The sequence below is a fragment of the Homarus americanus genome, unplaced genomic scaffold, assembly GCF_018991925.1.
Source record: "Homarus americanus isolate GMGI-L3 unplaced genomic scaffold, GMGI_Hamer_2.0 scaffold833, whole genome shotgun sequence".
Lineage (NCBI taxonomy): Eukaryota > Metazoa > Arthropoda > Malacostraca > Decapoda > Nephropidae > Homarus > Homarus americanus.
In genome coordinates, this window is record NW_024738481.1 from 150,061 (window position 1) to 160,529 (window position 10,469).

Consider the following 10,469-nt stretch of genomic DNA (forward strand, 5'->3'; position numbering starts at 1 on the left):
TGGATTACCTACATTAATTACCATTAATTACGTATAATGTGTAAATGACACCTTGAGAACGATGACTGAATCTCTTGAGGACGATGACTTGTCTTATAATCCTTTGAGTACAATGTCATATGAGAATAGTTCTTCGTTTTCAAAAACTTAAGACATAGTACTCAAGGGGTTCAGTCATCGTACTCAAGGGATCAAGTAATTTTTTTTCTACTTTAGGGGTTTATACATTGTACTAAGTGTACAATGCACTCAAGGGCTTGGATTGAGTACAGCAATGACACATTTCTTAAGTGGCAAATTTATATTGAAAATTGGTTGTTCGGAGGATTTTGTTTGTTTTTTGCGTGGATTACTTAGTTAAATAAAGCCTTGGTTGTTGAAGAGTATTTAATATAAGTAACCCTGGTAAAGGCAGGGTGAGGTGTAAGGGGTGGGGGTAAGGAGGTATGTCATCATCGAATGTATTTTTTTTTTAATATTTGTAAATAGGGTAAATGTAAATAAAACACAACTCTGTATATTATTCAGTATTAAGTTTAATTTACACACTGATATGTCTCTTACAACACTCATAAATGCCTTAATGTATACAAAATGGCCACAAGAATACACTGGTATGTTTCCTTATACACCAAATACAACAATAGAAGCTGCCATACTGTATCATACGTACAAGTACTCACGCATTACATAACATACAGTCTTTAATTACAGTTAACACTATACTGAAGACATGTGAATATCACTCAGTGTTCCGATAAATGCTCTGGTATCCTCTTTGTGTAGGGTTCAATACAGTAAGTATAGATACCGGGGATTAGATTTTGTTTGTATAAATGCCGGGGTCTGTTTACTTATGTTTGATTGAATTCTGTTCCTTGTATAGTGTTTAATAATATATAGTGCTAATAATATATAGTGCTAGAATGTGATTTTTGCATGGAAATCTAATGCCATGTATCAAAAGTTATAAGTGCAGGGCGTCTTTGTATTGCTTAGAACCTAATACCAAGTGTAAGGTATAAATGCTTCTGTTTCATCACTATAGAGGATCCGATACCATGTACAGTACAGTATCGGGTATAAATGCGATGACCCTCGTCTTCTTGATATAAAGTTTGTCTCAGTTAAACTCGTATAAGGCGCGAAAACCTTCAACCAATCAGTATCTTAGATTCCTGAAGTGCCAGTGAGTATATGAGTTAACACAAGATATTGTAGTAATCCACCTGTATGTTTTCTCTCTTATTAGCCCATTAGTTATATTCTTCCACATAAAGTCATCAGTTATCAGCGCATTAACCTGTAATACTTTCCGTCAATATGGTTTATGGTTCATTTATACGTAACACTCGTACAATTATACAGAATCCTGATGCGTTTTATTTTTATGTCAAAGAATAAACCCAAAACTGACTAGATATTATAAACAGTTCAGAATCCATTATTTAATGTATTATATCCTTCGGGAAAACAAAATATTGGTCAATTATACTGTATAGTCAAACAACACACAGACAGAATAACAAATCAAGAAAATAAACATTGATGAAATATACAAACAGTGGAACAAGGGAGATTGTATGAATGACTAAGATAATACTTGAAGGTGATACTCGACTATGTGAGCCCAGGTTTAATAAAGACGCAACACTTGACTTTATTGGGAAGTCATAATGAATACAAATAAATCAGATTAATCACTTGTAGATCTAGTTGGTCCTAGCTGTAATGAAACTTAAGTTAAACCATTAGAATTTAGGCCCATTAGGAAGTGGACCCCGATGTCAATAATGGTCAGGTTAGGGCTTATTAGACAGGAGTCCTTTCGATGAGTCACCTCTTAATATAATGGTTTCTTCAGCCTCACTCCGTTGTCTGACAGGCAGGTGTAGGTGATGATGTTTTAATGTTCAACACCTGCCTGAGTCTTCACCTGTTGTACTAACTTGTGTTTACTCTTTGTTTACACTTCATCATTAACAAATACATAAAGAGACATTGCAGCAACAAATAACACTAAGTTAGAAAGACACATTTGAGCATTGAAGTTTTCCTCTAAGTAATTCATGTGTTAATGTTTGTTTTATAAATATATTTTCTTGACTGGTGAATTATCACGATCGATCACTTGTACTGTTGGATCACTGAGCTTGTGAAGGCACTGTACAACACTTCAACCTTGACGTATATATATTTTCTATAATGTTGATTTAATGAAATGTGCATTATAAATTCCCATCATTTTGGATAACTGAACCTGGAGCTTGACTGTGTAACTCTTAAGCCCCGTTTAGTGTTTAAGCTCATGAGTTGAGTTTAATAGTTTTCTCACGTCCAGATAATTCATCACTACACACTGACAGATTCTCTCTTAACTCAGTCGTAAATATCTTACACTACGAGATATAATTGAAGCAAACCAGTGAAACAGACGTGAAATACTTATATAAAAGAATAATACTAAGACTTGTCTAACACAGAGAATCGTAACTCCTGTTCGGGTCACTGTTCGTACCGGGTTCAAAGTCAGCTCTCGGCACCTCAAACCCCGGGATCTTCACATAGTAACCCCCGATGTCTTTTTTAAGGAGGGTGAAGCTGAGGTTGTTGTCATGGTCACTACACTGAGGATCATGAACATTATGGTCTCTATCACCTGTAGATTTTCTTTTCTCACGTTTATTATTGTCTTTCTTGCTCGAGACGCCGTTCTTGTTCATGAAATACTCGCATATCTCGGCGTAGTGTTCCTCGCCATCCTCGTCCTCCTGCACCGGGCTGATGTCGTCCACTACCCTCGAGTAGTCTAGGTTCTCTATCGACTTATTGAGTCGACTGATAGCGTCCGCCTCCTGTTTCTTCTCCTGGACCTTGGTGCTCCGCCCGTTCTGGAAGATGTAGGTGTTCTGCTTCGACAGCTTCCTCTGGTCCTGCTGACCTTTCTCACTCAGCTTATTGGAAGACTTCCCTTGTAACCTGTCTTTACCGTTGTCCTCTAGTTTATCTTTTGTCTTATCCAAATGCTTCTCCTTGTTTCTGTCCAGAAACCAATCTTTATTTCTGTCCACCAGAAGTCTGTCTCTACTCCTGTTACGCAGAATGTTCTCCTTGCTCTTTTCTCGACTTCTGTCACCAATGCGGAGGCCAGCCAGACGATCCCTCGACTTATCGCGGCCTCTGACCTTCTTCCTGTCATGGTCGGTCAGGAGAGCGAAGCTGACGGGCCGTGGCTGCTCACTGACGGTCCGACACAGAGACTTTGATCTCTTCTCCGTCACATGGTGAGTCACCTGAGGGAGGAGAATACAACTAAACTAAGCCTTTGGGTCAACACACACACACAGGGTCCCCTTAAGCAGCACCATGTCAACTGTGAACCCTTGGTATGACTCCTTAATCCTGACTCTAGTTCATCTTATTTTCACCAGAATTTATCGACTGAAGGACCTCAAGAGACAACACATCTATTACGACAGTCTCATATTCTTAACCTAAATTTGTTAAGTACTTTACTAACGACACATTTGTATGTATAGCTAACAAACTACAAGCACTGGCAGATTTACAAGCAACACTATTAAACATGTAAGCAACACTATTAAACATACAAGCAACACTATTAAACACACAAGCAACTCTATTAAACACACAAGCAACACTATTAAACACACAAGCAACACTATTAAACACACAAGCAACACTATTAAACACACAAGCAACACTATTAAACACACAAGCAACACTGTTAAACACACAAGCAACTCTATTAAAGATAAAAGCAACAAGCAACACTATTAAACACACAAGCAACACTATTAAACACACAAGCAACACTGTTAAACACACAAGCAACTCTATTAAAGATAAAAGCAACAAGCAACACTATTAAACACACAAGCAACACTATTAAACACACAAGCAACACTATTAAACACACAAGCAACACTATTAAAGATAAAAGCAACACTGTTAAACACACAAGCAACACTATTAAAGATAAAAGCAACAAGCAACACTATTAAACACACAAGCAACTCTATTAAACACACAAACAACACTATTAAACACACAAGCAACACTATTAAAGATAAAAGCAACACTGTTAAACACACAAGCAACTCTATTAAAGATAAAAGCAGCAAGCAACACTATTAAACACACAAGCTACACTATTAAACACACAAGCAACACTATTAAACACACAAGCAACACTATTAAACATATAAGCAACACTATTAAACACACAAGCAACTCTATTAAACACACAAGCAACACTATTAAACACACAAGCAACACTATCAAAGATAAAAGCAACACTGTTAAACACACAAGCAACTCTATTAAAGATAAAAGCAGCAAGCAACACTATTAAACACACAAGCAACACTATTAAACACACAAGCAACACTATTAAACACACAAGCAACACTATTAAACACACAAGCAACACTGTTAAACACACAAGCAACTCTATTAAAGATAAAAGCAACAAGCAACACTATTAAACACACAAGCAACTCTATTAAACACACAAGCAACACTATTAAACACACAAGCAACACTATTAAACATATAAGCAACACTATTAAACATATAAGCAACACTATTAAACACACAAGCAACACTATTAAACACACAAGCAACACTATGAAACACACAAGCAACACTATTAAACACACAAGCAACACTATTAAACACACAAGCAACACTATTAAACACACAAGCAACTCTATTAAACACACAAGCAACACTATTAAACACACAAGCAACACTATTAAACACACAAGCAACACTATTAAACACACAAGCAACACTATTAAACATATAAGCAACACTATTAAACACACAAGCAACACTATTAAACACACAAGCAACACTATGAAACACACAAGTATCAAATTAATAATCAAAAATAAGTTTACAGTCGAAGATAAAGGTTAATAATAATCACTGAACAAAGTCTTACTCACCTAGAAGGTTTAGAGGAATATTTCACAGGCACAGGAAGATGGCATAGAAGAACAGGTACAAGATTTAAAAGCAAAAAATGATGATTACAAGAACCAAGCAATATTTATAAGCACTGGAAGATAACTTACAAGCATCATAAGACCTCAAACACCAGTAAATAGATCTACAAGCGACAGGTTTAGATTTACACTAAGAAGTCAAAGGTTTATCAGGAGAGAAGAAGACTTACAGCACCAGAGGAAGACAAGTCATGCACTAGAGGATCCAGTCGACGCCCACCTTGATCTGCCTCCTCCAGGCGTCGGCCTCGTCCTCGCAGTAGGAGACGGTCTTGAGGAAGATGGGCGTCTTGGGGAACACCGGGTCCTTCACCGGCGTCAACACGAAGTTGGACGACACGTCGATCTCAAACAGCGTGGCCTGAGCCTCGTTGGTCATGGTGCAGGCCAGGATGACCGCCTCCTTCTGAGACTGTTCCAGACGTAGCACACCTAAGGGCGGAGAGAGGTATTAGTGAGAGTCGTGTAGGTCAGCATCACCACCTCCTTCTGTGACGACTACAGATATCACATACATGAAGATTAAGGTCATGAAAGACAGGCGGAAGAGTGAAGCTATGAGCTACAGTACAGTCTCATGACAATAATCTGCCAGAGGAAACACAGCGCATGACACCCAACTGATGTGGCCTGAGGCTCACGGTGGACAGTAATGCTACAGGGAACACCTACCAGTAAAGCTACAGGGAACACGAGGCATGTAGCCACACACGAGGCGGACAGTGAGGGGTAGTTTGTGGTTCTTCAGGATGTGGGCCATGAGGTACACGTGGTTGGGGTTCTTACTCGTCTTGTGGGCCGTCGTGTAGAACCGACCAGACGCTGAGAACGGCAAGAACACAACCTGGGGGTGAAGAACTCGCTGTTAATACTGTCTTATATACTGTACCTCAGAAAAATTTATATTAAAACACAATAGTAAAGGATGATTAGCTTTACCAGGCAAAGTAGCCATTTAAATTAATGAATAAAAGTATTAAATTAAGAAATGTCACGTATATAAAACATAAATTTCGAGATTATTTATCTCTACATATTTTCCTTACCTCGTTCCTGTAGTTGAGACATTGAGCATATTTATTACAGTTGAAGACGGACATGGCGTCTCGACCTCTGCCTCCGCTGTTGGTCTTCTTGGCGTTGAGGTCCTCGAAGATCCCCAACAGCTTGAGGACGTGGCCGCTCTGAACCACAGTCTTCTGATACGTCACGCGTCCATTCTCTATAATGGAGTGAGAGGGGGAACTATGTTAGTGTCACTTCCCGGACGATAACTCGATAAAATAGGAATGAGTACAATGACAAAAGATGTATTATATTGCTTGATAATGATGACTTGTCTTTTTCATAAATGTTAGTATTTTCGGGTTTGGAGGCCGTAGTGTAGGTTAGACATCACACTGTCTTTCACCATAATGTACAGGTTATGTCACAGCGTTAATACTCACCGTCGTGCAGGTTGGTGTAGGCCGGCACGTCGTAGCGGGTGAGGAAGAATGAGACCTGGCTAGTAGCGACCTGTTCCACCGTGGAGAAAAAGGGCGCTGTGTGGCCGTCACTCGTCACTATGGCGAACCATCCTAGGAGGGACAAAACAGGGTTACTATATTGCTCTGATAGGCCGGAAGTCACTCAGCCTGTACTCATTAAGGCCACTTCAGTACCAGGTAATGGAAGAAGCTGTACTCATTTCAACGATAATTATTAATAAAAAAGGTGTCAGTATCTCACCTGTGTAAGACTCCGGGATAACGATGGCAGGACCCACAGGTGTGAGGCCTCCCTCCCTCCCCGGCCGCAGTGACACGCCCCTCACCTGTAAGCACATCAGAGATATGTGAACCTCTCATAGGAGTCTTAAACATTCATGTGGGCTGTTCTAACTGGTCCCGGTATAATTTGTCTTAAACTAATATAATCAGTCCATTAGAACGAGGACCAGTCCAAATGGACCCACACTACCAAATGTCCCCAATTCCAATGGTCAGTTTAGGATAGAATGGGACCTATTGGGACCAGGACCCATTTTACCTGCAAGTTCTCTTATCAGACAAATGACCTTGGCAATGAGGTCCAGTAAACAGCCACTGTCACCTCTCCTCAAGGCCACGTTTTTTAGCACAAAATATATATAATCTATATAAGGGAGGCGGCCAGGTAGAAGATGTTTACAGAAACTCTTAATGAAATTGATTACAGGTTGAGTGTAGTGGGTGTGTACTGATCTTGGTTGAGTGTAGTGACTGTGTACTGACCTTGGTTGAGTGTAGTGGGTGTGTACTGACCTTGGTTGAGTGTAGTGGGTGTGTACTGACCTTGGTTGAGTGTAGTGACTGTGTACTGACCTTGGTTGAGTGTAGTGACTGTGTACTGACCTTGGTTGAGTGTAGTGACTGTGTACTGACCTTAGTGTAGTGGGTGTGTACTGACCTTGGTTGAGTGTAGTGACTGTGACCTTGGTTGAGTGTAGTGACTGAATACTGACCTTGGTTGAGTGTAGTGACTGTGTACTGACCTTGGTTGAGTGTAGTGACTGTGTACTGACCTTGGTTGAGTGTAGTGGGTGTGTACAGACCTTGGTTGAGTGTAGTGACTGTGTACTTGGTTGAGTGTAGTGGGTGTGTACTGACCTTGGTTGAGTGTGAGTGGGTGTGTACTGACCTTGGTTGAGTGTAGACTGTGTACTGACCTTGGTTGAGTGTAGTGACTGTGTACTGACCTTGGTTGAGTGTAGTGGGTGTGTGCTGACCTGGTGTGTAGTGGGTGTGTACTGACCTTGGTTGAGTGTAGTGGGTGTGTACTGACCTTGGTTGAGTGTAGTGGGTGTGTACTGACCTTGGTTGAGTGTAGTGACTGTGTACTGACCTTGGTTGAGTGTAGTGGGTGTGTGTACTGACCTTGGTTGAGTGTAGTGACTGTGTACCTTGGTTGAGTGTAGTGACTGTGTACTGACCTTGGTTGAGTGTAGTGGGTGTGTACTGACCTTGGTTGAGTGTAGTGGGTGTGTACTGACCTTGGTTGAGTGTAGTGACTGTGTACTGACCTTGGTTGAGTGTAGTGACTGTGTACTGACCTTGGTTGAGTGTAGTGGGTGTGTACTGACCTTGGTTGGGTGTAGTGGGTGTGTACTGACCTTGGTTGAGTGTAGTGGGTGTGTACTGACCTTGGTTGAGTGTAGTGGGTGTGTACTGACCTTCGTAGAGTTGTAACTGGTGTACAGGAGAAGGGGGCGTGAAAGGTCAAGGCCTGGGGGTGCCGTGGGAGTGTGGAGGTGGGCGGCAGTGGGCAACTTGTGATGTCTCAACAGGTTCTTGGGTGTGAGGGCGGCTCCAGCGGTCACCGGGTGCGGCCACGCCCCCGAAACCCGCCCCCCCGAGGACCCCGACGAGTGGGAGCTGGACATACTGTGACGAGGATGAGTGAGGATGAGGGAGGGGCGGCGGGGAGGAGCTACTGCTGGGCGGGGGAGCCTCTAGGGGTGCCGCGCCCCACCATCCTCATCCTCCCCTGGACACCCAAGCTCACTGCTGTAATGGCTGACGGAGAGGTGTAAGAGGTAGTGAGGGAGAAAGTGAGGTAAGGAGGGGGATGTAGGTATTGGAACTGAGGGAGATGGAGATCGTGTGAGGGAGGTTATTGTTGGAGGGAATCTAGGTGAGGAAGACTGTGAGAGGAGCGAGGGAGGTCTGGGAACAGTTAAGAAGGGAGGCTGGTTGGCTCCCTCTCCCTATCAGAGGTGCCAGCCAGGGAAGGTTGTTGTTGCCTCCGGAGGTTGATAAAGCAGACTTCTAGGAACTGACAGTAACTCTTGTAGCACAATGTTGTCGATTCTGACACGCTTTCTTTACTTTCACGATGAATGTCTTATTTTCGACGATTCCTCTCGATTTCTACGCTAAGTAAAGAGTAAAAAATTATATACAAGACTGTGTGTTATGATTATCCTCTACGTTTCTGTCTTGTTGCAGTTTATTAAGAAGTCATCAGTTGCTAGGATTAGGAAGTCTTAAGTTCCCTACCAAAGATAAGCTTCAAAATTCTAGAAAAATCTTATAACTTATTTCTTGACAAATGACACTCGAGTTCTTGATATTTAAAAGTGGGTAGAACTGTTGTTCCCTTGCTCTAGCCTCCTCCTGATGTACTCTACGACACGGGCCAATTATCGTGTCCGCTGGATGACGTTAGGTGATGACAGGTGTCCACCTTGAGGACGATCCACGACGCTATCACGCCGCTATCTCCAGCCTCGCGTCTACATCAAAGAACTGGACGTCTGGAGTGAACGACGCAGCGACGACGACGACGGGTTTTTCTGTCGGCTGAGGAACCCCGATAACCTTGGCTATTCATGAACGAGGCGTCTGGCTCCTTTTTTTTTATTAGTAACACAAGCAATGTGTTGACCAGTGGACGGAGGAGAGAAGAATGAGTCTCGTGGCTTCTCTGACACCGGCAAGATGACAGGTTCCAGGAGGTCTGCCAGAAGAGGCGAGGTGTCTGGTGTGTATTTTTTTCTCTCCTGTATCATAAACACTGTGTTGACCACTGGTGGGAGGAGAAGAGGAGCGTGAGGCTTGCGGTTTCACGAACACTTCTATGATAACACGTTACGGTTTCGGTTTCCAGGTGGTGTTCCAGAGGCGGTTCGAAGTGTTCTTTTCTACAGTACTACAGCCAGCATATTGGTCACTGCAGGAGGAGAAGAGGAACTGAAGAATTGTGGTTCCTCTGGCACTAGAGCGACGATTGGCTCCCAGGAGGTCTTCCACCTATAATTTCTAACATCACAGGAAGAACATCAGGTCCGTCGTGTGTTCCAGGCTGAGGTGACTGAGGCGTCCGGCGCTGATGAACAGTGAGGAGTCTGCCGTACTGTTATCTGTTGTCGGTCCGTAATGGGCGGGTGTGTGGGTGTCTATCTGGCAGATGTGTGAGTTTCTTGCAGGTATGAGAGTATGTAGCAGGTGTGTGGGTGTCTGGGTATCGGTTTGGGCGTCTGGGTGGGCCGCCAATTGACTAGAAAGATGGGCGTGGTAGGTGGGTGACTAGACAGATATGAGTGGATGGTTGTGTGGGTGGCTGGGGTGAAGGTGGGCTGGGTGGATGCAGTTCAGTGGGCGGTGTATCGGCAGCTTCTGTGAGGTGAATGATCTGGAACAAGAGAGAAAAAGACTAAATTACAATATAAACCTGAAATTATAATTTATTCTAACACAGGGGGGAAATATTATTTACATCATATGAACAAAACAAAATATATCGATTTGAAAAATATCATAGAAATTATAAACAAAATAAATTATTTCTTCACATTTAGTACTTAAAAAATAAACCACTTCAAAATAATAAGAGCAATAATAATAATACTGATGCTGTACTATAATTACTAGTACTACTACTATTACTACTACTACTAGTAGTAGTACTACTTGT

At 42.1% G+C, this 10,469-nt stretch overlaps 1 protein-coding gene across 1 annotated transcript; it reads right to left on the bottom strand.

The window, feature by feature from the left end:
* Positions 1-514: 514 nt before the first annotated feature.
* LOC121874050 lies at positions 515-10,205 on the bottom strand. Its single transcript, XM_042377917.1, has 7 exons — positions 8,227-10,205; positions 6,765-6,849; positions 6,482-6,613; positions 6,080-6,255; positions 5,706-5,877; positions 5,254-5,465; positions 515-3,293 (listed from the first exon to the last, which is right to left on the bottom strand). Exons 1-7 carry the CDS (start codon positions 8,434-8,436, stop codon positions 2,475-2,477), a joined length of 1,806 nt encoding a protein of 601 aa, XP_042233851.1. The 5' UTR covers positions 8,437-10,205; the 3' UTR covers positions 515-2,474.
* Positions 10,206-10,469: the final 264 nt, after the last annotated feature.